The following is a 26,578-nucleotide window of genomic DNA, read 5'->3' on the forward strand; positions in this document are numbered from 1 at the left end:
CGACACCGGCGCCTGTTGAGTACGATATGGACAATCCGAATGCGAGGAATGCGGTGACGGGGTGGTATCCATTACACCATGCCGCTTACCGTGGAGAAGCACAAGTTGTTCGAGAACTGCTGGAAGCTGGAGCCGAGGTCAACGCAGTCGACAAAGAAGCCGAGACGGCGTTGATGAAAGCCGTGTCCAAGAGCCACCTTGAGGTCGTGAAGGAGTTACTGGGCCGTGGCGCGGATGTCCGGCACGCGGATAAGGATGGATGGACGGCGTTGCATATCGCCGCTTCGAACGGGGATTTGGAGATTACGACGGAGTTGACGGAGCATGATGTTGTTCTTGGTGCGAAGACGCGGGGGACGGGGTATACGCCGCTCATGACTGCTGCTTCGCGAGGACATCACCAGATCATCGCACACCTCCTTTCGCTATCCTCCGTCCCTGTAAATGTGACGAATGCATTACACGAGTCCGCGTACGATATCGCTGCTTCGAGAGCGGATTTGTATGCTTGTTCGCTATTATCAGCAGCCGGTGATAACGGCGGAGTCTACGAACCCGTGATCGTATGGGAACATGCACGGTGGTCCTTCACCCATTCAAATGCCAAAGCTCTTCGAATGGGTGACTCGGCGCATTGGTCCACCACGCTCGCGTCCGAGACGAAAGTCAGGAAAGAGGAGATTGAGCTCCCGCAACCGCCTACGCCTGAGTCTCCACAGGTCTGGTCATGGGTAAACGAATGGAACATCGATAAAACCGATCCGCGGTGCACACCGGATGGATGGTTATTCGCCCCGAACTTCCAAGTAGAAGAAAATGACTGGACAGGTGGCCTGCCACGAGAAAAGGGCTGGGTCTGCGCACGACGCTGGGTACGGGTGATGAAACGCCGCGTCGAGGGCGTACCGAACGCATACATCGACGCTGCGCAGACTGAGATTGAGGACAGAGATAGGAAAGGCGGATTGAAGGGGTTGTTGAGGGGGTTACGGAAAGGTATGTGGTAAATTTGTGGATTATATACCCCAATATACCCGTTATGCTTTCCCTGTTTGTGGATCTTGATCTGACTTGTGCGTGCGTGTAGATCGTCTTCGACAGAGTATGCTAGGTGGAATGGATGATGAGGCGAATGGGTCGAATTCGGAATCGATATTTGATGGGAGGAGTGGGGTTGAGACGCCGCCTACGAGTTTGGAGGAGGTTGCTGCTGCACAGAGGAGTAGAGATGAGCATGAGTGTGAGAGTCAGGGCGGCGAGGACAGTGAAGATGATGCGGAAGATGCAGCGCGGTTACGAGAGATGATCATCGAAACAGTCGACGGCGGACAAGGCTCCGGCTCATCGCAAAACAACCCATCACAACCACCAGCGCAACGCTCCTCCTCAACCCCCGGCGCCCCACAATCTTACATCTCCTCCCACCACCCCTTCCATCCTCCTCACGGCGCCCACCCCACAACCACCACCCTTGATGCTTCCGGCCGCCCACCCTGGCAACCCGACGACGAAGCCTCCCGCTGCCCTCTCTGCTCCCGTCCCTTCACTTTCTTCCTCCGTCGCCACCACTGTCGTCTCTGTGGCCGCGTCATCTGCGATGACTGTAGTGATCACCGGATGGAAGTCTCCCTTGGCCGTGTCGTGCGGGAACCGTGGGCGTTGGAAATGGAGGGGTTGATGCAGGCTTTGGGGGAAGAGGGTGCGACGGAGAGGGTGAGGGTCTGTGATGCGTGTTGGCGGGATGAGCAGAATGCGGCTTTGAATCTGCCGCCGGTGGGGGGCGTTTCGATGAGTGCGGAGCAGGTCCCGATTCAAGAGGTGTTAGCGGAGGATGTGGATGAGATGACGTTGGCGGAGGCTGATGGGATTGGGGCTGGGGATGGGGTGGTCTCGAGGCAGGGGATTGCGGGGGAGGAGATTGATGAGGGATCTCAGTGTCCGATCTGTGCACGTCCTCTTGTGGGAACGGACGAAGAGAAGGAAGCACATGTCCGCGACTGTATCGAGGGGAACATGTGGGGAAGCCCATCGCGACGAGGCGGTACGCACAGCGTCTCAGGTCATCGTTATCTAGGTGTGTTTTGGAAGTCATCAGTTCTGCTTATGTGTGAGATACTGACTTCTGGGTACACAGTTTATATCTTACGCGAAAACAACCCGATAGAAGGACAAGAGTGCGTTATTTGTTTCGAGGAGTTTGAGGTTGGGGATACGGTTGCGAGGTTGGAGTGTTTGTGTAGTTATCATCGGGTATGCGATTCTTGTTGCGGATCGAGTGGTCTCAGCGGCTAACGTGAGATGTACAGACGTGTATAAGGCAGTGGTTGGATACTCAGAATTCTGGGTGTCCGGTTCATGCGTTGAGGTCGTGATGCGGATACATGGAGGTAAACACGGGACATGGCCGTGGTGTGCGTTTGGTTCGGGGATTGCTTGGTTTTAAGGCGTTTCATCTCTTTCATGGCTTGGTTTTGGCAAACATAAATTGCAAATGTTGTGTACTGGTTCGGCTGTTTGAATTCATACAGTATTGTTCGGTATCAAGGTAAATGACTAGGCTCAAGGGTATGGGTATATGTAATCCTCATCACTCAACGTCGTCGCTTACTCCTCCGGCGCTTTCGCACTCGGCAGAACCGCACCCTCGGGTACGGCGTTCTTCTTCTTGAAATCATCACACATCTCCTCCATCTTGACCCACTCCACACCCTCATGCTGATTAATCCACTCAATGATCCTCTCGTGCATCAACAACACCTGCGGCCTCCCACTAACATCGGGATGAATCGTCATCGGGAAGATAAACTCATCATACTCCCGATAGAAATACTCAAACTGATCCTTCCACATCTGCTCGATAACATGCGGATCAACCCATCCCCCCGAATTCGGCGCTTTCTTGATGAACATCATGGGTGGTAGGTCGTCAAGATACCAGTTTGCCGGAATCTCGACGAGTCCGGTCATGGTTCCGCGTTCGAGGGGTTTCATCCAGTGGGAGGCGGGTTTGGAGTAGTCGATGGGGGTCCACGAGTCCCCGACGCGGAGCCAGTGAGCAAGACAGTCGTGTTCCATCATGGAGTGGTCATATTCGATGCCCCATTCCATCAAGAGCTGGGCTGACTCGGCGGAGATTTCCCACCAGGGCGCAACACTGCCCCTCGGTGCCTTCCCGAGGAATTCTTTGAGGACTTTGTAGGAGTGGCGGAGAACGTCGCGTTGTTGTTCCGGAGACATATCACCCGGGTTCTCGTGGGAGTACCCGTGTAATCCGATCTCGTGCCCAGCATCGCGGATCAAGGCACAGTGCTCGGGAAAGGTTTCGAGGGAGTGACCGGGGATGAACCAAGTCGCTTTAATGTCGTATTTTGCGAAGAGTTTGAGGAGACGTTCGACGCCGAGTTGGCCGGCGTACATTCCGCGAGAGATATCGGAGGGTGAGTCTTCACCGCCGTATGATCCGAGCCATCCTGTGTACAACGTTAGTTCACCCGTACAATGCTGGCGTTGTATCACTGCACACCTGCGACGGCATCGATGTCAATGCCGTACGAGACCAGGACTCTCTTCTTCTTTCCTTCGGTGGTGGACATGTCGCAATGAGTGTAGCTTTAGCAATAGCAGGTGTTGATCCGTCAGTAGAAGGGGTTTGATGAGGTATAAATAGACAGGAGAGAACAGGAGAGGAGATCAGCCGGGTCGGATGTGTCGGATCCCACACGAGCAATTGCCGCGGGGTCCAATGAGCACCTGCTTCTTGACGGTGGGCGGGGCCGCGGATTGCTGCGTCTTCCCTATCCGGGGACTGCGGGGAGATAAGGTTGCTCATCGCTCGATATTGTAGGATATGGATGATTAAGATGAAAGGTATTTAAATTATTTGGGATATCACAAATGCCCAAACTCCATCCGATCAGTCCAATATAGCCAACCCACCCACCAATGATTTTGGGTTCAACCCCTCCTCCGTCGAAACCCATTCAACTGATCCGAAATCAATCTCGCCAACTCCTGATCATACTCTTCCTGCGTCTTTGTCCTCCCCCTAAGCCTCACAGGCAACACCGTATTCTCCATCGCGATGATCATCCTCATACTCTCATCGACATCGGCTGCTTCCGCCTGAACATTCGCAGTACTCCTAACCGCACTTCCCTTCTTAGACGGAGTAACACTCCGGGATGGAGTAACTTTCTGTGATGGGGTAGCATTCTGGGATGGCGCAACACTCCCCGGCGACCCACTCCGCTTACCATACATCCCAATACCCAATTCTCTCAGCCGCTTGTGTGCAGCATCTGTCGTTGTTTTGACACGAATCGCACTCCTGACCCATCCGGCCGTATCTGTAACCTGTGCATTCTGCAACTTCATGCTCCTCCACGTCCCACTCGCTTCCTGGAACAAGACATTACTCTTGGACTCTCTACCTCCATTTTCGGGAATTGGCCGTCCCTTCCTATCCACAATCTTTGTGATGCGGCGGACAGCGGTAGAGGGGTCTGGAGCAGACATTATGTAAGGACCTGGGGCGCGGTTCATTGGGGCCCTTGATATGCCAATGGGGTAAGCGGTAAGAGAGAGGTCAGGGTTTCGTCTGTAAGGTGTGCGAGGGGTTAGAGTGGAGTCTGGTTCATACTGAATCCATGTGCCATATGAAGCTGATGGTGCTTGTCGTGGCAACGGAGGCAGCGTGCGACGGTGTGCCTTCTGGCTGCCAACTTGTTGCGTAGATGGGATCCGAGCTGGAGCTTGGCCTAGGGTTGGAGCAGCACGGTTTGGGACATAATATGACGGGTGTCGTGATTGTTGGCCTGAGCTCGTCTGGCCGTTACCCACGTGCACTGAATATGCACCTTCTGCCCTCCTTCCAACAGGAGGTCCCATGGGAACCCTATTCGCCAAGGGTTCTTCAGATAGCGTCCTCCGCATCCTGGACGCACCACCTGTAGCCAGCTGAGACATGGACACTTCAGGGCTACTATCAATGTCTGCTTCTCTGTGCCTCCGTCTCTGCTCTGCCAGCGGAACATCAGGGCTGCTGTCGCGATCAATGACACTTGCCCGTCTCATCGTCCCGGGTGATGGGGTTTGACATCGACGGGGTGAGGCGCCAATGATAATACTCTCTTCTTCCCAGTCATCCATTGCTGTATAGTTGTCCGGCTCCAAGCGACCAAGCAAAGGTGAAGGGATCTTCTCCGTAGGATTGGGCTCTCCTGGTGCTTGTCCAGTAAGACTGTGTATCACAGCGTCCCTCAATCCCAGAGTCCTGATAGCCACAGGTGTATTTTCATCTTCTTCCTCGGGCGATTTAACCGGTGGAAGCGCCTCGGATGGGACACCTGCTAATGACTCCAGTACAAGTGCTCTGAGAGTGTCTCGCGTAAGCACCCCGCCCGAAACTCTTGGAGGTGCTGTCTGTGTGCGTCCCATAGTCCTTCGAGGCACAGGTAACGGAGGCGTTAATGGCAGCGCAATCTGAAGTGTGGGAAGCTTGAGAATCCTTTCAATAGGATCTGCATACTCCTGGGCGTCTTGTGGAGGTGTAAGAGGTAGTCGACTTTCGAATGGCTTCGTGTTGAGGAAATCGTCCGTACTGGCCTGGGCTGCTTGAGGTTCCGAAGAGGCAATCCCAGTAAGTCGATTCCCATCTAGCAGAGGAAACTCGAAAACCTTCAACAGATCATCCACGGTTGCGTCTGGTTGAGGTGGCTTGATCCTGCGTCTGACAGCAGCTGGTCTGTCAGCTTCAAGATTATCCTCTGAAGCTCTCTTCTGTCCAAGCACCGGGTCTGAACTAGACAGCGTAGGCGTTCTCTCCAAGGCTGTATCCGTAGACCTAGGCAGAGCCGCATTCATCCGTGCCTCAAGCCCGTTTCTCCTTGAATCGTTGGCGCGTGGTAAGGGGCGCGACGAATCAACAATGGGAGGTGTACCAACGCTATCTGCAGGATTCGCCCTTGATGAAAATTCTTCCAACCCTCTTTCCGCATCTCTCCTCAAGGATGGTGTTGGGTCTGACGTTACGAGACGCAGCCCGCCGTTGGGCCTCTTGACATAGGCGGCACCCCGAATCTTCACCAATGTTGACCTTTCTTTGGCCGGCTCGGGGAATGAGCCTGATGTTATATCCATGTCCCTTGACTCTTCCGTTATTTTCCGCGACCGTGCATTCATGGGGGGTAGCGCGAGGGTCTGTTCTGAAGGTCGATTCTGAGGCGGAGGGCGAGGAGGTGATGTGGTCGAAGGCATCGTAGCTGGATCTTTTCGTTGCAGGACGGGACGACTATGCGCACCATTCTTGCTGAACGAGACGGATGGACTCCTTCCTCGGGCATCATCGCTGGACCTCACCGGACCAACCTCAGGTTTTCTATCACCAGTATCGGCAACACTCGCGTTCGAATTTCCATTGGGAACAGAAAAGCTCAATTGATTCTTGCGCGACGCGTCTGATGGTCCACTTGAACGGGTATCATTGGGCGACGCCGAGCGGCTAACGGGTTGTAATGAATGCGTAATGGTCTTATAGTTGGCGGCGAGGTTGGGTAAGCCCGCCATGCTTGCTGCCAGGGTATCTTAGAAGACGTGTCTTAAGCTACAAAGCTGATCAAAGCTCCATGAATGTCGGTCTGTTGACGTGCTCGGATCGCGTTGGGTTCACTTCCACGGAGAAGCAGCTGGTGTTGTACGTACCGGTAAGTCGAGTCGCCGGCGACGTACGTGCATTTCCTGTAACGTAGACACTGCTAAGGCAGGCACCCAGACAGAAGTCGAGGGCAAACAGGGAACATGTCAAGCTATTTTGCAACATCTTCTATGTTATATCTACCGCTGCCTCCATTGCAATCGGTGTCTCCTCGTCCCGTGCTCACCGCTCATGCATATGCATGTGGGCGGCACCGGTGCTCTGAACTCAATCCATGGACAACAGATGATGTGGTAATAGAGATTGGTATTCTTTCCTGTTCATCTATCATGAGAATGTCGACCAAGAAGTCCACGTGAAGTCCGTCCCAAAAGCGTCCAGACCTAGATTAATTACAAAAACATGCTACAGATAACCCCAGCGATAAATCACTTCCTTGCCGACTCAGCGCTGGCAGGGGTCAATGCAGAAAGAGGGTGTACAGGCGTAGCGGTGCCAGAAGGAGCGGGGGTGTTGGCAGCGGATCTGTTGTGTGCCATGTGGGCCTTGACGAGGTGACCGGCCGCGAGGGCGGAACACAGGGAAAGCTCGCCTGCCAAGACGGCGGCGGCGATGATTCTGGCAAGCTGCTTGGCGTTGGTTCCGGGCACTTCTGGGTGAGGGCCACGGACGCCGAGCAAGTCAAGCATAGCACCCTGAGGATCCAGGATGGTCCCTCCACCAATAGTACCACACTCGATGGAAGGCATGGAGACGGTCATGTGAAGGTTTCCGTCAACGTTCTTCATCAAAGTGATACAGTTGGCAGACTCAACGACCTGAGCCGGATCCTGCCCGGTAGCAAGGAAGACAGCAGCAACAATGTTAGCCGCATGTGCATTGAACCCACCAACGCTTCCAGCCATCGCAGAACCAACCAGGTTCTTCGTAATGTTCAACTCCACCAAAGCATCCACACTCGACTTCAACACATCCCTCACAACCTGACCAGGAATGATCGCCTCAGCAACCACCGATTTTCCACGTCCCTCAATCCAGTTGATCGCCGCAGGCTTCTTGTCCGTACAGTAGTTACCAGAAACAGACACAACATCCATATCGTAGAATCCACACTCCTCCTTCATGAATCTCAACGCAAACTCCGTACCCTTGGAAATCATGTTCATTCCCATAGCATCACCAGTACTCGTTCCGAAACGGATGTACAAGGTGGTACCCGCCAAGGCAGTCTTCAACTGCTTCAACCTCGCGAATCGGGAGGTGGAGTCGAATGCCTTCTTCATCGCCTTCTGTCCCTCCTCACTATCCAACCAGATCTTCGCCGCACCGGCCCTGGCGAGGTTAGGGAATGCAACACAAGGACCACGACTCATCATGTCCTGCGTCAAAACAGTGATGGCACCGCCACCGGCGTTGATAGCCTTGCAGCCACGACCCGTGGAAGCAACCAAGACACCCTCCGTAGTCGCCATGGGGATGTAGTACGACTTACCATCGATGATAAGAGGACCAGCAACACCAAGAGGCAAAGGAAGGTAACCAATGACATTCTCACAACAAGCACCCAAGACACGAGCGTAATCGTAATCCTGGTAAGGAAGAAGACTGTCCTCGAGAGTCTTGGTGTTCGAGTTGCGGGAGACCATAGCACGACGGATCTTGACGGCACGGAAGGGATCAGCGAGGATCTTCTCCAAGGCGTATCCAGGAATTTTTCCCTTCAAGGCAAGGATGACGGCTTCCTCATCGCTCAACTTCTTCGCATTGCCAGCCTTAAGGATCTCGACACACTCATCGAAAGAACGAGGAGCAGATGCGTCGCCATTGACCTCCTCAACGCAAGGAGAATCAGCGCGACCGCCGTCGTCAGCAACGATACGGGGGACAGGAACAGTCCTGATAACCTCGACGATCTTCTCGACAACCTTAGGCTTCTGCTCACGAACCTGAATCCAACGAGCAGCGTTGAAGAGGTAAGCGTTCAATCCGACGGAGATAGCGAGGACAACGACAATCCACTTGGACATGATCGGGTCACCAACAGACCTGGTCCAAGACTCCAAGAAACCAAGAACCAAGTTCTCGACAGTGCCGTTACCAGCGTTGGGGTAAGCACTAGTGCTAGGCAAAGGAGCAGCAGAGATGGGCGAAAAGTGGATGGGAGGCAACATGGTGACGATAGATCCCTCAGAGAGCAACTTCGCTGCGGCATCCAAGAAAGGCTTATACTTGACGCTGAAAACATCAATAGGCACGTTCGCAGCGGCAGCAGTAACGATAGGGTTGACAGCAGCCGCAGTGGCAGGAACAGCCGGACGGAACGGCATAGTGCAAACATTCAAGAAGTTAATCAACACAAATCCAGAGACCATGACGAGCTTGAACCTGGTAACGCTCTCATCGCGAACCTTGCGTCCACCGAACAGAGACAACCACCCGAAACTGCGTTCACGCTCCTCCTTGTTGACCTGAGGATCGTTGGCCATGGCGACCTTCTCGGCAGCCTTGTAGCTCATTCCCTCCTCCTCGAGAGCCTTGCGGATGGTAGTGTGACGCTTAATGCGGGTGATCTCGAGCTTGACGGCGAGGACCGCGGTGTAGAAGGTGAAGAGCATGAGGCAGTCGAATCCCAAGATCCAGGCAGCCAAGAAACAGAACTGCTTCAAGCCAGGAACACCAGACAGGGCACCCAAAGACAAAACAAGAATTTCGACGGCGTAGTCGCGGACGATGAGGAGACCCTTGGCACGAACAGCATCAACGACGTCCTCGCGGATAGCGCGGGGGCTGTTGCTAGAGCTTCCCTTCAAAACAGCCTTGGTGAGGAGGATGGGCTTCTCGAATCCAACGGTGATAACCAAGAAGGGCAATCCTTCACTCAAGCTAACAGGATCAATGGCGATACCAAGCTGGTGAACAGTGCACAAGGCGCACAAGAACGCGAATGTGCTGGACGTCAAAACCGTCGCTCCCAACCAAAAGTTTGATCCCAGAGTCCTCATATTAAGGAAGAGCGAAACAAAGGTAAGGTGCATAGCCAAGTACCCAATTGTCATGATGATGATGTCGACACGGTCGGCCTTCTCAATGAGCTGGCGAATCTTAGCAGCGACGTCGTAAACCGCGCGGCCGATCCACCAGACACTGCCTTCGGACGTACCGGCAGCAGGAGCGATGGTGAATCCGGCATCATGGAGAGCCCGGCGCATGGCGGGGTTCAACCACTCATTCGCGGTAGCGGACTCGATAAGGAAACCAGAAAGGGAACCCGATGGTGGGAGAGGGGTGCAACCGTTAGAAGATGCGGAAAGGCAGGCGGAGGGCATGAGGGCGGATTCCAGAGCCGGAGGGAAGACAGCGTAGGGAGTGGTGGCCAACGCAATCGCGTACTGAGAGGTCTGTACAGTGTGTCAGCATATGCAATGCTATAATGCAAGAGAATCGACGGCTCCTATGAGGTTTGAATCACGTCCGCAACAGAGGAATTCCAGATGACCAACTGTAACCCCTGAATCCTCGGCAACTTCCGTGCTCACTCCATATTCCGCCCAAAGGTTCACTGACCTCAGTTTCTGTTGCCTGAACCCACTCTCCATTCTGAAGAACTACCTTTGCCTGACCGAGGCCAGCAAAGTCTCTCCTAGCAACACCTCGCCAATTGTACGCACTCCACGCGGTCACTCGCGTCGTCGCAGCGATATCCAACAAATGGAAATAAGCCGTCGAAGCAAGCAACGCAACAAAGACTATGACATGAATCGGAAACTGAGCCGAGTAGGAGGCAATTGTCGGTAGGGGGTTGAGCGACTTCATCGTCGGTCACAGGCGCGCTTAACGAGGGGGTCGGATTGAAGCGCCGGTTGATCGACGGGTTGAAAAGGGAAGAAGGGAGCGACAACAGACCTCGAAAGTTGAAGATCGATGGCCGTTTATCCTCGCTCGACAACACTTGGGTGAGGATGCAGGTGAATGGCCGTCGCGGCTTTCTTGTTCGGTCTTGTCGAAATTCCCCGGCGGTCGCTTCTTCCAGCAGAGCGCGCGCGCGTTGGGGCGATGGCCTGGCGCACTGACAGCGAAGAATGCAGCCAGTGAACTGAATGGACAGTGATTGTTCGATGAACACAGCCCGTGATGGGAGCTGAATACTAGGATGAAGGTAGGTGGAATGATACGAAGATGGACCGCATGATCGATGGGAGCTGCGATCATCCAGAGCACGGGAGACGAGCAGCAGCACATTCATGCTAGGTTAAGCAAGGAGGTGCAGAAGTGGAGGAGATGGCCACACCCGGCGTTACGATTAGCCGATAACGGTCTGAATACTTGAGTGTTTTCGGAAGAAGTGTTCTTCAACTGTTTATTACTTACTACCTTACACGGGGCATCGCTATGGCTATGTTGTTTACCAAATCAACATTTCTGAATTTTCGCACGATGTTCAGCGAGTCGAACGTGTTTCCGTCCCTCACCTCCTCACAGATCTGAAGATTGCGATCTTCGTTGCACCGTCAGCGCGGTGGCTGGGGGTAGTGCGCGCTACAACATTGGACGAGCCGGAGAACGTTCCCACATACTGTAGCCAGTGCAGAACTGAACCCCTACCCACTGATGTCGCGCAAGAGCAATTGGCGGAACACCCACGGCACATGCGCAACGGAGGGCAGGCCGGTTTATTTACCAAGGAATCCACGAGAGATCTCCACAGCAGCTGGCAAGACCAGCGGGTTTAAACGTGCTCAGTTGAGCTGCACTTCATCAACGTTGGCCCTGGCGCGTGATGATACAGTGGGTACCTCCTCCCCGCTCCTCAATTCCAACATAAAAGGGTCCGGCCCGCTTATTCAACTCTAGCTCCTAGCCACATCAATTGACCTACTTTGACTGGCCATGGGCAAAGGAAACGACATTCTGTTCAAGGGCGCAATTCCGGAAGTTCATTACTACGACTTTGGTGCGAAGGGTATGTACCGGATGAGTAGCCCTTGTTTGAGCGAAGCTGATCCGCCGTCTTCACAGGTCGCGGCGAAGTCCTCCGCGTCTTCCTCCACGAAGCGGAGATCGAGTACAAAGACTCCCGTATCCCCATTAAAGAATGGCCTAAATACAAGGAAAAGTTCGTCGCTTCGGGTTTTAATCCTGTTGGGAAGATACCGGTGCTACAGACGCCGACAGGGAATTACACGCAATCGATCCCGACGATAAGGTATTTATCGAAAAGGTTGGGGAAGTACTTTGGGAGGGATTTGGATGAGGAGTATGAGTGTGATCGTATCGCTGACGTAGGGATGGATCACCGTCGTACGTGGGCGTCGAAGGTGGTGTATGGGGATGAGATTACGGCGAAGGATTTCAAGGAGAATGTCACGCCTGAGTTCTTGAGGCAGTTCGAGATCTTTTACTCGATCAAGCATGGTGACTATCTTTTGGGAGATGAGGTTGGTGAACCTGTGTTGTCGATCTCCTATGAGTTTGATGCAGGACGTCAACATTAACTGGTGTTAAACAGTTCTCGTACACGGACATCCTGACATACCAACTCGTACACGATTTTGAAGTTGATTTGTCGAGCATGCCTAATCTCAACAGGGCTTGTCGTGCGGTGGAGAACAGACCTAGGATCAAGGAGTACTTTGAATCTCCTGAAAGGCACGAAGGTGAAGCTTGACACTTTCCTAGCTAAGCAGGCCTGTCATTTACGTAATTTCGATTCTGTTCAGCTTCAACTGAAGTATTCATTTGCAATGGACCTGTACCCTAAGCCTCTCAGTGGGATTCATCCCAGGAAACGCTAAGCATACACTCCTTGTGCCCGTCAAGAGCATTCATTCCAAGCATACCCTCTTCGCCTTGTTTGTCGCATCAGTTGAAAAGACTGTAGTGTATTATGTCAGTCATGCCTCCAGCCAATCCACCGCGTCTCAACTCACCTTACAACCTCCTCCCCTCCCCACTCGCCGGATTCGCACCCAAACCCTGTCCGCACCCGGGCTCTCCGGTCTGAACCTCATTCCGTCCCTGCTGCGTAACAGCCTCATTCTTCGCAACACCTTCCTTGTCGTTGAACGCGGCATCGACGCCAGAGTTGAAGGTTCCGCGGAGTTGTTCGCCAGCGCCGTGGATTGCAGCTGCGATTCCTTTGACGCCGGAGGCGGCGGAAGAGCCTGTGTTCGTGCCTGTGTTTGTGGATGACATTTTGTGTGGTGTGGTGTTGGAGGAGAGGCGGTGTGTGAAGGGTTGTGCAGCGTTGGGGGTGACGTCACAGGATCTACGAACTTACGATTGCACGGCGCAATTGGACGTGGCAAAGGAGATGCCCAGCGTCCCTATGTACCAGCAATTGAGGTGGGGGTCGGCCTTCCTCTCTCGAGCAACCCCATGACGTCGGCAGGCACAGCGCTGCAACACAGCCACTCGCTCAATCCCGCGGCAGTCGGAGTAGCGGTCCGATATTCACGTCAATTGCAGTTGCAGTTGACAGCACTCTACGAAGAACCTGCCACCTGGACCCAACCACGCAGCCAGCTTAAGGGCAGAGATGGTCCACCTATCAGGCCATCACCATGACGGTTCAGCCGGCGACGGGGACGGCATAGTTCAGACCGCCGCTCAGGGTCGCCGCGAGGAAGCCAAGATCGTGGAGGAGACTGCGAGACAGGGTGTCGCGGTCCATACCTTCAATGCAGACGCGACGCCGGAGCAAAAGGCTGCTGCGGCTGGTCATAAGATTGGGACGATGGATATGAGTGCAGTTCAGCAGGGGACGGAGGGGAGGGGCGTTGTTAGTGATATGGTGAGTCGGTATACAGGGGTGTATGCTGCAGTATATGCGCATGGATCAATTGGGAGTGTATGCTAACACGGAGGATCAGGACTTGGCTGCCCAGCCTGAAGTCGCAATGCCCCCACCGAAACCCATCGATACTGCCGCTTTGTCGGCTGAAGCGGCAATCACACATACAGTCCGCCCAGACACCTCCAAAGCCGACGCCCTCGATGCCGAAGTAGGGTGGGACGCAGTCGGCCGCTACAACTCCCTCTCCGGCCGCGGCCTCTGCAAACCCACTGAAAAAGAACTCGCCGCCGCCGCTACCGAAGACGAAGGCCTCGGTTTCGAAGGCCTGGAAAAGAAATATGGCGATGAAGCCGAGATCGATGAGGAGAGTACGTGGCTCGAGAAGAACTTGTCGGATGGGACGTTTGGGGAGTGGTGGCATAATGCCGGGATTATCTTTTTTTCGGCGTTCGCGGGGTGGTTTCTGGGGTTGGTTGGGGGTGGCATCGGGGGGTTGTTGGTCGTTGTTGCAGTTGGGATGACTTATTATCGTACCTCCGTTCGCCGATTCAGGAGGAATACGAGAGACACCATCAATCGCACCATGGCCAAGGCGAGACTGGAACAGGATACGGAGAGCGCGGAGTGGATTAACTCCTTCCTGACCAAGTTTTGGGTGATTTATGAACCGGTGTTGAGTGCGACGATTGTAGGGACTGTGGACCAGGTGCTGTCGACGAATACCCCGCCGTTTCTGGATTCATTGAGGTTGAGTACGTTTACGCTTGGTACCAAGCCGCCTCGTATTGAGCATGTCCGTACATACCCGAAGAGTGAGGAAGATGTCGTCTTGATGGATTGGAAGTTCAGCTTTAACCCGAATGACACGGATGATTTGACGATGAAGCAGATGCGGACACGGGTCAATCCCAAGATTATCTTGAGTATTCGGGTTGGCAAGGGGTTGGTTAGTGGTGCCATTCCTATCTTGGTCGAGGACTTTGCGTTTTCCGGATTGATGAGGGTGAGGTTGAGGCTCATTACCGAGTTTCCTCATGTTCAGACCCTGGACCTCTCATTCATGGAAAAGCCTTCCTTCGATTACATCTGTAAACCTGTTGGTGGAGATCGGTTTGGATTTGATGTTGGACTCATCCCGGGGTTGACGACCTTCATCACGGAACAGGTTCATGCGAATTTGGGTCCGATGATGTACAACCCGAACGTGTTCACGTTGAATATTGAGCAGATGTTGAGTGGAGCTGGTGTTGCCCAAGCCATCGGTGTTGTGCAGATCACGGTTTATGCTGCCAAAGGGTTGAGAAACCCTGATCGGTTTAGTGGACATCCGGATCCGTATTGTCGGTTTTCGATTAACCAGCATGGGGAGTTGGCTAAGACGAAGGTCATCCGGGACTCCTCGAATCCGAGGTTTAATGAGACGAAGTATTTGCTTGTTACGTCGTTGAATGATGCGCTTACGCTCGAATTCCTCGATTTCAATGATTATCGGAAGGATAAGTTGTTGGGTGTCGCTTCCTTTGATCTCAAGAAGTTGGAGGAAGACGCAGAGATGGAGAATCAGCAGCTTCCAGTGGTGTACAACGCCAAAGATCGTGGTTCTGTGAATTTCGATATCGCGTATTACCCTGTACTCAAGCCTACGAAGAATGAGGATGGGACGGAGGAGCCAGTGCCGGAGACTACGACGGGTATCGTGAGGTTTACAGTTCATCAGTGTAAGGATTTGGATGGGAAGAAGAGTGTTGTGGGGCAGTTGAGTCCGTATGCGTGTTTCATGCTTAATGGGAAGCAGATTCATAAATCACCTATATCGAAGAGGACGAATAACCCGATCTGGGATGAGTCGTATGAGATGTTGATCTCGAATCGACCGAATTGTCGGTTGGGTGTTGTCATCAAGGATGATCGTGATTTGCAGAGTGATCCCACGGTTGGGAAATACCAGATCTTTTTGAATGATTTGTTGAATACGACGAAGGAGCAGAAGAATTGGTTTTCGCTTGCTGGGGACAATGGGAGGATTAGGTTGAGTGCGGAGTGGAAGTCTGTCTCTATGCCTGGTGGTATCCACGGCTCGGGCGGATATACTGTTCCGATTGGAATGGTCCGTTTGCACTTCAAGCGCGGTATCGATTTGAGGAACGTCGAGGCAAAGACGGGAGGCAAGTCTGATCCGTATGTGAGGGTGTTGATCTCGAATGATATGAAGGCCAAGACGACCTGGATCAAGAATGATCTCAATCCGGTTTGGGATGAGATTTTGTATGTTCCTGTTAGGTCCCAGAAGGAGAAGTTGACGCTCGAGGTCATGGATTATCAGTCTCATAGCCGTGATCGGTCGTTGGGGTGGTATGAACTCGATTGTTCGCCGCTTATTCAGAAGAATGACACAACGGGTGAGTGGCTCGAGTCAGCGCAGCGTTATGAGGTGACGAGGCCGCTTCTTGATCATCGCAAGACTGCGAAGGGTTCTATTGAGTTTACCGCTCACTTTTACCCGTGCATGAATATTGAGGATGGAGAGTGGGATGGAACTGGTGCTGCACAGGAAGCGGCTGAGAAGAAGGCTAGGCAGATGGCTGGGGATGTCACTGAGGACGAGGGACCTGTTTCTTCGGTCGTCAATGGCAGGAGTAGGACAACTACTATGGAGAGCTTGCCGGAGCCGAGGAGTGATGTGCCCGCTCCTGTTCCTGGTGCTGGGGCTCCGGCTATGAAGGTTGATTCGGTGGTGGTTGTGCCTGGGACTGCGCTGCCGGCTATTACTGTTGCGCCCGCGGTGCCTGCTCAGACAGCGAACTATTGGGGTGGTTTGGGAACGCCCGTAAACGAGACTGCTTACACCGTTCCTCCTGTTACTGCAGGTGGGACCGCTCCCCCATGGAGACCTGCTACCGCTACCGCTTCTGTGCCCGCAACAGAGTCGTCGATGCCTTCTGCTTATCCCTCTGATGACACCGAGGCTCTTCTCGAGCCTTCTGATCCCTTTGTTGAGCCGACTGCTGCTCAGAAGCAGGCTGCCGAGAATGCGCACAACTTGGATGTTACAGAGGCTGAGGCTGTCGTGGATGCTCAACAGCCTGATGTGCTCGAAGCCAATGCTGCTTTGAATGACGCCATGCCAGAGCCCTCTGGTCCGCCGAAGATGAGGATTACTCCGGAGGAGTTGTTGCAGCAGCCTTCTGGCTTGTTTATTTTCAACATTATGGAGGGACAGATCAGTGAGAAGGGCGTTTCCCTCCAGATCACTGTTGACGACAATGCTTACCCTGCGTACATCACTGCTCCCTCTCGTAGCCAGCATGCTAAGTGGGATGAGGTCGGCGACGCTTTCATCCGTGAGCTTGAGTTCTCTCGTGTTACCATGAAACTGGTTCGTGGAGCCGATGCGGACGGTGAGGTTATCGCGTCGTTGACAGGTGACACTCTGGAGACCTTGAAGCAGTGCTTGAACAACCCTACAGTCTTGCCACTACAGAGCGTTGAGCCTGGAGTCGTGAATAAGGTCAAGGTCAGTTGCAAGTACATTCCCGTCCCGGTCGTGTTGGATGCTTCCGAGTCCATCAACAACAGTGGTACTGCGAGCATCACCGTCGTGTCCGGAAAGAACCTGCCTGCTGCCGACCGTTCCGGCAAGAGCGATCCTTACGCTGTATTCTACTTGAACGAGGAAAGGATCTTCAAGACTCAGACTGTCAAGAAGACGCTTAACCCTACTTGGAATGAAAACTTCGAAGCCAATATTCAGTCAAGGACTGCGGCGAACTTCAGGGTCGACGTGTATGACTGGGACGCTAACTCCAGGGATGACTTCCTCGGTTCCGGAAGGATTGACTTGAGTGAGATCGAACCATTCAAGGCCAAGACCATGACCATTCCCCTCAACGGTAAATCCGGCGAGGTCACTATCAGAGTTGTCTTCCGTCCTTCATGGGTGGCCCGCACCCGTCGCACCACGACTTCCACCTTCAGTGGAAGGCGTGCGCTCACCAGTGTGGCAACTGCTCCAGTCAAGGGCGTCGGTGCTGCCGGACACGGTCTCCACAAGGCTGGTTCCTTCTTGAAGCACGGAATCTTTGGCAAGCACAAGGAGGGTTCTCAGGAGGAGCTCCAGGACAACGACGAGCGTGATATCGCCAACCTTGCTTTGGAGTCCGGCGGTGGAATCAAGGGTAACAGCGAAGGCGGTGCTGTTGCCGTTACCGGCGACAATGCTGAAGTTCCGTTGTCGACTACGCAGAATGGCAATGGTGGTAGCTTAAGCGTACCTCAAACTGCTCCCGGGTTGGCTTATGGTCACAACCCCTCTGCGAGTGCGGCTAGCAATGCTGATGGCTACGGCACCATTCAGGTTGCTGTGTTGGAAGGTTCGGGCTTCTCTGCTAAGGAGAAGGTGCAGGTTGTTGTCCGAACGCCTCAGGGTAAAGACATCGTCAAGACCAAGGGTCTCAGGGCGTCTCAGCCGCAGTGGAACGAAGAGAACTCTTTCGCAGGTCCCGCCACGCAACAGTTGATCATCCAAGCCCGTGAGCATCACACGCTTGGTGCCGACAAGGACATCGGTGAGGCAGTGGTCTCCGTAACCGATCATCTTGCAGGCGACTTTTGGGTCAACGTCGAAGGAGGTTCGATGAACCAGAACAGCGACGGTGCCAAGGTCCGCTTGAGGTTGAACTTCAAGCAGCAGACGGATGCAAGCAGCTTGAAGAGCAAGCAGAGTGCTGACGGAGGTGCTTTCAAGGGTTTGAGTCCGTTCCGCGGAATGCAGCGGAACAAGAGTAGGAGGGAGTCAGGTTCTTATGGAAGAGCTTGAGTTGGGTATAGTATAGCTACTGATGGTTTTCTCTTTTTCTTGTGATAGTTGAGTTTCCTAAAGATTAATCATAAAGAGATGTGGGTCCGGGTACGATTTCAAATGATGGTCCAATTGCCTGGTTGGAGTCTAACCTCGCGATCGTCGACATCTTTAAGGACTTAAGAAAATTATCGCAGATGACATTGTTGAGCCTACTAAAGTTTTGTACACCATCTCATGTCTATAAGGCCGGTAGAGCTTTTGGTACCATGCTTTGCAACACGGACTCACGGCTTCAGCAAAACATACAACATCGATCGCCAGCGAGCAGACCCTGCCATATATGCCGGCGAAAAAGACAAAGACCATCGTCCTGGGGTCATCCAAGCCTCCTCCCGCCTCCCGGCTGCTTGATCTTCCGCCGGAGATCATTTCCTCCATCCTCCTCGCCTGTCCGAAACATATCTGGCCAGGCCTCCGGGCTACCTGCAAGTCGCTATGTGATCTTGTTACCCCTATACTATTTTCCGACACAACCATGGTCGAGTGCAGTAGCTTCATGGAATACTTATTTCCTCTGTTGTTTAGGTGAGATCATGCTTGGACACCTCCTCCGGAGATGAACGGTCTCAGCATGTGGCTTCTTTGATTCAAAAGATGGTGTTGGACTTGACTCGGTCGCACCTGCCTGTGGGAAATCCTGCTGGGGTGTTCGCTACGTTGTTCCAGAATTTGCCTAACCTGAATGATTTGAAGGTGTCGTCGCCTGTATGTATACGAGATCTTCCAGCATTTCTGGTCTCGCTTGGGCGGGATTGTCCAAGACTCGCACATCTTGCTCTGGAAAACTGTGCTTTTCCGGAGTCGAAGGAAGTATACAGGCATCTGCCCGATAGCGATAGGGTCGAGGTATGTGCGTAATGTCTGCGAGCGAACACCGTGAGACCTAGTGACAATCGATATTGAACTTGAACGAAAATATTCAACTGATGACGAGACGACACAAATCTTTCTGAATCATTTCTTAAGGTCAAACCGTGGACTGGAGGTCCTGAAGTTATCAGGATGTAGCATTTCGCTGATACTGGAAGAAGTACAACTGCCGCACCTGAAGGCTTTGGAGCTGGCAAAATGCAACGTATGTGACTGTGGATGCTTTGAAGGGTTTTTGACTGGTATAAATAAGGAGATCAGAAGAGTTGGCTTGGATGGCAATGATTCGCTTGTCGACGAACTTATTTTTGACTCTTACAAGCACTTCGAGAAGCTTGAATCAGTATATTATTGTACCCATGGAGAGGATGACTCGCCACGTTTAGAGAATCCTCTGGAACTTACCCAGCCTACAGAACTTCATTCGTCCTTCAATAAATGGACAGGCTCTTATGGATTGGATGGAACATGAGTGTTTTGCGAATCTGAAACTCCCAAGGTCCACGAAGAGATGAAGACTGAATATGCGCGACCTTGCCCTGTCTTGCGATCCAGCGACCTTAACGGCCACGATGAAGGGGTTATGCCACCAAAAACACCTTGAGTTTCTTGCTTTCAACTTTCCGTGCTATGAAATGTACGACCAGCTGGTATAGCCGAATATCCCGCTTGCAAGACTCAGAGCTAAAGATTTGGCAGCATTCACCCAGCAGTTCCGTTTCTTCAAAGGTCTCCGAGGGTTGGAACTCCATGTGCCTCTGGAACGTAATTTCACACAGGTTGCAGATATTTTGGAGATTGCATCTGCTATCAGGGAGGGCTGTTCCAACTCTTGAATACGCCTTACTCCATTTTGAGGGTGTTAAGATCAAGGAGGTTCATGTAACCTACACCTGCGAGTCGTCAAATGACTATGAGATGGGGCCATTGACTATCGAAGCGAGGAGACCGACGGACGGCAGACCCATGGGGCGGTTGTATCTTCCCGCGCCCGATGCGTATGGGTAGGGCAACGCGATGAACGGAGTACTCATCCCGCGGCTGTTTTTGTGAAAAAAGGTATACCCATATATACCGTTCGTTCATTACGAATAACATATCGGCTGATCGCACCCTTCTCACGCATTCTGCGCCGCTGGTTGCACTGTGACGTTTGCCCGCAGCCATCACGCAACGTTAACCTTAATCACCTCACCGCCAAGCATGCGAAAATGGACCTCCTCGACCGATAGACCAACACCAATTGCACCCAGTACAGGGTAGATGGCTCATAGACTTATCCAAGGAAACATACGAATTCAGACTTCCCGTCATTCCCCGTCACTTTCCTCTTACATTCGCCAGCAAATTAGAATGTCGTCCTCGACGAAGACGTCGGCTCCATTGAGCTTTGAGGGCCCGATGGAGTGTGCACTTACGGTTCGAACTAAATCTCAGCATTATGAATAAAGACTGACTTTGTGTGGACAGGGCAAATCCCTCCTCACAACACCTCAATTCAACAAGGGCCCCGCTCACACCAAGGAAGAACGCCAGATCTTCGGCCTAGACGGTCTCCTCCCGGTGCAGATCTCGACTCTCGAACTACAGGTGCAGCGAACCTACGAACAGTACAAACAGCATGGATCGGATATGGACAAGAATATCTTTCTCAATGCGTTGAAGGAGCAGAATCATGTGCTGTTTTACCGGTTGGTGGGGGAGCATTTGAAGGAGATGATGCCGCATGTCACCCATCGCTCTTCATGCAATCATTACTAATGAAAGGGGCAGTGTTATTTACACACCAACAGAAGCCGAAGCAATTCAAACCTTCTCCCATCACTTCCGTGCACCCGAAGGCTGCTTCCTCAACATCGGCGACCCAGACCGTATCGAAAAGGATCTTGCAGGATGGGGCACGGCTGATGATATTGACTACGTTATCGTGTCTGACGGTGAAGAAATCCTCGGTATTGGCGATCAGGGCGTCGGTGCAATCGGGATCTCGACAGCAAAGGCGGCTTTGATGACATTGTGTGGTGGATTGTACCCGAACCGTATCCTTCCTGTAGTGTTGGACGTCGGAACTGATAATGAGGGTTTCCTGAAAGATGAGATGTACATGGGCCTCAAACACAAACGCATCCGGGGAAAACAATACGACGACTTCCTCGCCCGCTTCGTCTCCGCCGTTCAAAAGCTCTTCCCGAACGCCATCCTCCATTTCGAAGACTTCGGTCTATCGAACGCCCGTCGACTCCTCGATACGTACCGCTCTCAGCTCCCGTGCTTCAACGATGATATCCAAGGTACAGGTGCGGTGACGGTCGCGGCGATTATGGCGGCGATGATTGTTACGAAACAGAAGTTGGGGGAGCAGAGGATTGCGATGTTTGGGGCTGGGACTGCGGGGACGGGGATTGCAGATCATCTTGTTGCTGCGATGGTGTTTGAGGGGAAGGAGGAAGAGGAAGCGAGGAAGCAGATTTGGTTGGTTGACAAACCTGGTCTTCTGCTTGAGAGTCATGGAGACAAGTTGACGGATGGACAACGTCCTTATGCTCGTCCAGACTCCGAGTGGGATAACGAGAAGTCAGATAAGGGGATTGATCTTTTGACCACAGTGAAGAAGAGCAAGGCGACGGTCTTGATCGGCTGCTCAACCCGCCCCAACTCCTTCACCGAAGACATTGTCAAGGCCATGTCTAGCAACACCGACTCCCCATTGATCCTCCCCCTCTCCAACCCGACAAAACTCCACGAAGCCAAGCCCGAAGATATCAACGAATGGTCAGAAGGCAAAGCACTCATCGCTACTGGATCTCCCTTCCCACCCGTCAAAAGGGGGAAGGATGGGGAGGAGTATGAAATCGCGGAGGCGAATAATGCAATGGTGTATCCTGGGGTTGGGCTTGGTGCGGTATTGACGAGGGCAAAGCGGATTTCGGATGAGATGCTCGCTGCGGCGGCCAGAGCATTGGCACAGGAGTCACCCGCCCGGGAGGATATCAATAAGGCTTTGCTACCCGACGTGGCCATCGTCCGTCATGCCTCGAAGAAGGTCGCGATGGCAGTTGTGCGGCAAGCTGTCAAGGAAGGTCTCTCACGCATCCCCGACATTCCCATCGACAATGATGATGAACTGGAGATGTGGGTTGAGAAGCAGATGTGGAAAGCAGAATATAGACCATTGAAGAAAGTCGAGTGGAGTGAAGCTCGACGAAGCGCGAAGGGAGAGTTGGGCGTGGGTAGGAGGGGATAAGTGATATATTTGATATCTATTCTACATTTGTAATACCGGGGGTTGAGTGACTTTAGAGACCAACGTTGTAGTTGGGAGGAATGTCCAAAGGCCCCTCGGGCATCATCGCCAAAGCCTGGTCGGTGCTCAACACGGTAGCGGCACGGGGGAAATATTCGTTCAACAGCCAGTCCGCGGAGTAGGGGTCGACAGTAGCGTCCTCGACAACGTAGATGGTGTAATCACGGTCACTCAACGATCTCAAAGTCGCGAGAATGACACCAGAGGTGTACGCACCGGCCAACACAACGGTGTCGATCTCGTTGGCACGGAGGATGGTGAGAAGCTCAGAGTTGTAAGCAGCATCGAAACGACGCTTCTGGAACACGAGATCACCCTCCTGCGGGGTCAACTCGGACACGAAATCAGCCTGTGCGCTCGTGGTCAAGACAGCGCCGTACTGCGCGAACGGCTTGAACGCGGCATTTCTCGGAGACAACTCCGGGTAGGTGGGGTGAAACTGGACTTGAGAGAATGCGGTGATGGGGTAGTAGTACCCTGTCTCGTTACGCTTCAAGGAACGGACGCCAGAGTAGAGACGCTGGGAGGCGGAAACCATGGCGTTGACGGCGGTGTCGTTTCCGACGGAGCCGAGGATGCCGTTTTGGTAGTCGAGGAAGAGGTAGGCGGTGGAGTCAGGGAAGGTGTTGTTGGAAGAGGTGGAAGCAGCGGCGGCGGAGGAGGAAGCAGCGGCGGCGGAAGAGGTGGAGGAAGCGGAGGAAGAAGGAGAAGCGGCGGCTACATTGGAGGAAGCAGCGGACCAGGTCGAGGTGGAGGAAGCGGAGGAAGCGGAAGAGTGCCTCGTCCTCTGAGCGGACGCGAGGCCGGTGGCAGCAACGAGGGCAGTAGCAATTGAGGCAAGCTTCATGACTGGTTGGTTGGCTGACTGTTGACTGAGATTGAACGACGGCCAGAACTGCTGCTATATAAGAATCCGCAGAAGAATCCGCGAAGGCCTAGAACACACGCAGTGCCGACTCGACGTCCGTCTTCCCACGCCTTCGCCGTTAGCGCCATCACGTAATCAACTAAGCGAAATCGACGAAAATCTCCGCTTAGGGTTCTCGAAGCTGATTTATCTATCCTAGCCTGATATACTACTACAATCCAACCTTGTCCAAGAGCGATCGCCGGCGACTCTGTTTGGTGTCGTTCATCGACAAGGACGACATCGGATCGTGGAGAGGGTTCTCGGGCGCATCCACGAATTTCTCGGACGTGTCAGAGGAGTCGGACGGTATTCTGCTGTGTGTTGCAACTCCCACTGCATTCGGTGTGGCCCTTGGTCCGGTAGCTGCAGATGGGACGCATGCGGGGTAGGCCGAGGCGGCGGCGGCTGGTGTGCCTGGGATCGCCGGAACGTGTGCGGGTCCGCCAGTGATACGAGTTGGAGACGTTGGCGTTGCAGTCTGGGATGGGGTGGCTGGTACGCCGCCGCCGTACGACAATTGAGGTGGACGCGATGCGGAAGAGGGTGTCGCGCCAGGTTGGGGAGCTGGAGGTTTCGTCGGTGTTGCCGGAACCGTCGACGTAGCTGCTGCAGTGCTGGTGGTAGAAGTCGTAGGCTCGACATACCCCGTCGTAATCGCCCTAATATGCTTCTTCACCTCCTCCGAATCACCCGAAAAGTCACTACATGCCATCGTCAGCACTTGCTTTACACAATTTCAGGGCATTAGAGGTGGAGACATACACATCCTCCTTCAAAATCCACTCATCCGCCGTCCCAGCCCTCCTGACAAAAAATCTCGGCTCCCACTGCGCCCCCTCCGCCTCCCTCCTCCTCTGTTCCTGCCTCTGCCTCTCCTCAATCGCGCTCTTCGCATCCGTCGCAGCATCCTGATCCCTCTTCTTAATCGCCCTCGTAACCGGATCCCACAACCTCTGACTCTCCCTCTCATCCTGTTCTGAGAGAGGCTTCATGTCGTGCGTCGCGGGACGGGCACCACGCGCGTCGAAGAGGATCGTGGTCTTCTTCGTGCGCAGGTCGCGGAGGGTCATCTCTTCGTTCCATTTTCCGGAGATTTCGTAGAGTGCTTCACCGGTTGAGATGCGCTTGATTTTGCCGGAGATGGCGTTGTAGGTGCCGCTGATGAAGCCTTTTGTTTTGAATTCGATGTCGGCTACCAAGTCGTTCTTGTCGCAGCGGATGAAGGAGTGGTCGCCGAGTTCCAACTTCATCGTGCCAAAGAGGATTCCCCTAGCATACATGTTGGGCTGAGTAAGAACGTACTCCTCCCCCGGCCTATCCGTAAAGCTCAATCTCGCCTTCCCCTCCATCATACTCCCAACACTATTCCCCAAAAACCTACTCTTCGGAATCAACGTTCCATCGACCCTAATCTTATGCTCCGGACTCGCGTAAAAGTACGCGGACACAGGCGGGTGATGAGACACCTGTTCGGCGAGGTAGAGAGCTTGCGTGCCGTCGGGGAAGGTCCATTCGCAGGTAAATTGTTCCCCGAGGACGGGGTTGAGGGGCTTTTTTACGCCGGGGGGTTTGATGTGGAAGCCGGAGAGGTAGTAGCGGCAGACGGAGACGAATCGTTCGACGGGGTCGTCGATGGCGTGGATTGGGAGCAGGAGTTCGGGGTGGGACATGAAGCTACCATCACGTTAGTGATTGTGGAAAAAAAAAAAGGATGACATACTTTGTGATTCGCTCAAGCATACTCCGCGGCTCCAAGATGAATGTAGGCAATGTGACCCTCGTTAAGTCCATCCCGGGTCTGTCATCTCAATTAGCCACCTCCCTCGTGATACGAGATGAATGACAAACCTCAACTGCGAGATAATCCCCAGAATGATGTTCTTCCCCTCATCCTCAAGCTGCTCGACATCTTCTCCCGTCTCAACCTTATCAGAACGACCGAGAACTGTGTGCCGTCGTTAGCCGTCGTTCTCGATTGACAGACCGTCACTTCACACCCATGATAACTGTTCGACTGGGGTGTATGCTGGTTCTTTCGGGTGGTCTTGGAGGTGTATGCGCCTTGGCTCTATTTCCAGTTCCCTTCGCCTGATGATGTAGCGTTCTACGTCCTGTGCCGCGGCCGTGCCCTGAGCCACTCGGTCGGTCGCCGGAACGTAATGGGGAACCTGAACACCATGTAACCGAGTACGAATACTGTAAGCGAAAAAGGATTATTGTATCGTCCTAAGCTATCCTACATCTTCTTATGTTTCTGCTCACTGAGCCGGTCTGGTACCCATCTTCAACACACCCGCTCCAACCAACCTCTGGATATTCGCCCTGACACGAGCATCCTTCATGTGCTCCTGGATACTCTCCGGCTGCTGCTGCATCTGCTGCAAAATCGCCTGCATAGCCGGATCTTGCATAATCCTTACAACCTCCGGATCCTGACTCGCGCGAGCCATGACCTCCTCCTGGGATTCGCCGTCGTTCGCGGCACCGGCGTACATAGCCTGCTGAATCTTAGCCTCGGTTTGCGCGATTTCGCGGGTGTTGGCGGAGGCGGTATCCGCCGACGTAGCCTTTGCGAGGGCTTCAAGGGCTTTGGTGAATTCGCGCATGGCAAAGTAGGCGTTTGACATACGGATGTAGCCCTTGACGTAGCTAGGGTCAATCTCGACAGCCTTCTCGCAGTCCTTGAGGGCTTCGGAGATGGACAAGAGCTTCAAGTAGGCAGCGGCACGGTTTCCGTAGCCACGGGCGTCTTCGGGTGCGCAGTCGATCATCTCGGTGTAGGTCTTGACGGCTGCGACGTAGTCTCCGGCTTTGAAGAGGTCGTTACCCTTCACGCGGGCCTCCTCGGCTTTTACGGGGTCGACCTTGGCGAGACGGGCCTTCTCCTTCAATTTCTTCTCTGCGTCACGGAGTTTGTTCAGGGTGTCTGCGGTGCGGTGCTCAGTGAGAGACTTCTGGTACCACTTGACTGCACCCTCAAGGTCGTCCTTCTTGATGCATGCGGTTCCGGCACGGGCCATGGCCTTTGCGATGTGCTTGTAGTCGGCACGGATTTCACGACCCTCGTCGATGGCCTTCTCGGAAGTCTCGATACACTTGTCCAACTCGCCAGACTCGTAGTAAGCCGCAGCCAAGTTGTTGAGATAAGTGATATCCTTGTGCAAAGACCATGCCTTTTCGAACTGAGC

At 53.5% G+C, this 26,578-nt stretch overlaps 11 protein-coding genes across 11 annotated transcripts; 5 read left to right on the forward strand and 6 right to left on the reverse strand.

Annotated features, from left to right (window-relative positions):
- The first annotated feature begins 56 nt into the window (after positions 1-56).
- On the forward strand, positions 57-2,371 carry SAICODRAFT_85192 (uncharacterized protein). Its single transcript, XM_019171395.1, has 3 exons — positions 57-996; positions 1,088-2,074; positions 2,135-2,371. The coding sequence occupies exons 1-3, from the start codon at positions 174-176 to the stop codon at positions 2,290-2,292; spliced, it is 1,968 nt and encodes a 655-aa protein (XP_019021335.1). The 5' UTR covers positions 57-173; the 3' UTR covers positions 2,293-2,371.
- Positions 2,372-2,584: 213 nt separating this feature from the next.
- SAICODRAFT_32007 (glycoside hydrolase/deacetylase) lies at positions 2,585-3,771 on the reverse strand. Its single transcript, XM_019168081.1, has 2 exons — positions 3,524-3,771; positions 2,585-3,470 (listed from the first exon to the last, which is right to left on the reverse strand). Exons 1-2 carry the CDS (start codon positions 3,591-3,593, stop codon positions 2,605-2,607), a joined length of 936 nt encoding a protein of 311 aa, XP_019021336.1. The 5' UTR covers positions 3,594-3,771; the 3' UTR covers positions 2,585-2,604.
- A 110-nt stretch (positions 3,772-3,881) lies between these two features.
- SAICODRAFT_32008 (uncharacterized protein) lies at positions 3,882-4,614 on the reverse strand. Its single transcript, XM_019168082.1, has one exon. It carries the CDS (start codon positions 4,513-4,515, stop codon positions 3,955-3,957), a length of 561 nt encoding a protein of 186 aa, XP_019021337.1. The 5' UTR covers positions 4,516-4,614; the 3' UTR covers positions 3,882-3,954.
- A 2,435-nt stretch (positions 4,615-7,049) lies between these two features.
- On the reverse strand, positions 7,050-10,673 carry SAICODRAFT_85197 (uncharacterized protein). The gene is made up of 2 exons (XM_019171396.1): positions 10,217-10,673; positions 7,050-10,050 (listed from the first exon to the last, which is right to left on the reverse strand). The coding sequence occupies exons 1-2, from the start codon at positions 10,463-10,465 to the stop codon at positions 7,081-7,083; spliced, it is 3,219 nt and encodes a 1,072-aa protein (XP_019021338.1). The 5' UTR covers positions 10,466-10,673; the 3' UTR covers positions 7,050-7,080.
- An 866-nt stretch (positions 10,674-11,539) lies between these two features.
- SAICODRAFT_10028 (uncharacterized protein) lies at positions 11,540-12,144 on the forward strand (the record flags this gene model as incomplete). Its single annotated transcript, XM_019165162.1, has 2 exons — positions 11,540-11,612; positions 11,669-12,144. 2 exons carry the CDS (start codon positions 11,540-11,542, stop codon positions 12,142-12,144), a joined length of 549 nt encoding a protein of 182 aa, XP_019021339.1.
- Positions 12,145-12,374: 230 nt separating this feature from the next.
- On the reverse strand, positions 12,375-12,935 carry SAICODRAFT_174024 (uncharacterized protein). The gene is made up of 2 exons (XM_019165796.1): positions 12,580-12,935; positions 12,375-12,524 (listed from the first exon to the last, which is right to left on the reverse strand). The coding sequence occupies exon 1, from the start codon at positions 12,842-12,844 to the stop codon at positions 12,581-12,583; it is 264 nt and encodes an 87-aa protein (XP_019021340.1). The 5' UTR covers positions 12,845-12,935; the 3' UTR covers positions 12,375-12,524; position 12,580.
- Positions 12,936-13,187: 252 nt separating this feature from the next.
- On the forward strand, positions 13,188-18,261 carry SAICODRAFT_10030 (tricalbin; the record flags this gene model as incomplete). The annotated part of the gene is made up of 2 exons (XM_019165163.1): positions 13,188-13,442; positions 13,522-18,261. The coding sequence occupies 2 exons, from the start codon at positions 13,188-13,190 to the stop codon at positions 18,259-18,261; spliced, it is 4,995 nt and encodes a 1,664-aa protein (XP_019021341.1).
- Positions 18,262-18,900: 639 nt separating this feature from the next.
- SAICODRAFT_27683 (uncharacterized protein) lies at positions 18,901-19,648 on the forward strand (the record flags this gene model as incomplete). The annotated part of the gene is made up of 3 exons (XM_019167047.1): positions 18,901-19,011; positions 19,108-19,156; positions 19,194-19,648. 3 exons carry the CDS (start codon positions 18,901-18,903, stop codon positions 19,646-19,648), a joined length of 615 nt encoding a protein of 204 aa, XP_019021342.1.
- An 881-nt stretch (positions 19,649-20,529) lies between these two features.
- Positions 20,530-22,420, forward strand: SAICODRAFT_37281 (uncharacterized protein; the record flags this gene model as incomplete). Its single annotated transcript, XM_019168554.1, has 3 exons — positions 20,530-20,595; positions 20,647-20,900; positions 20,950-22,420. 3 exons carry the CDS (start codon positions 20,530-20,532, stop codon positions 22,418-22,420), a joined length of 1,791 nt encoding a protein of 596 aa, XP_019021343.1.
- A 52-nt stretch (positions 22,421-22,472) lies between these two features.
- Positions 22,473-23,327, reverse strand: SAICODRAFT_27685 (Isochorismatase hydrolase; the record flags this gene model as incomplete). The annotated part of the gene is made up of 1 exon (XM_019167048.1): positions 22,473-23,327. One exon carries the CDS (start codon positions 23,325-23,327, stop codon positions 22,473-22,475), a length of 855 nt encoding a protein of 284 aa, XP_019021344.1.
- Positions 23,328-23,443: 116 nt separating this feature from the next.
- On the reverse strand, positions 23,444-25,472 carry SAICODRAFT_173898 (uncharacterized protein). The gene is made up of 5 exons (XM_019165792.1): positions 25,388-25,472; positions 25,239-25,335; positions 25,111-25,188; positions 24,153-25,064; positions 23,444-24,091 (listed from the first exon to the last, which is right to left on the reverse strand). The coding sequence occupies exons 1-5, from the start codon at positions 25,389-25,391 to the stop codon at positions 23,560-23,562; spliced, it is 1,623 nt and encodes a 540-aa protein (XP_019021345.1). The 5' UTR covers positions 25,392-25,472; the 3' UTR covers positions 23,444-23,559.
- Between the last annotated feature and the right edge of the window lie 1,106 nt (positions 25,473-26,578).

This window comes from Saitoella complicata, assembly GCF_001661265.1.
Source record: "Saitoella complicata NRRL Y-17804 unplaced genomic scaffold SAICOscaffold_27, whole genome shotgun sequence".
Taxonomy (NCBI): domain Eukaryota; kingdom Fungi; phylum Ascomycota; class Saitoellomycetes; order Saitoellales; family Saitoellaceae; genus Saitoella; species Saitoella complicata.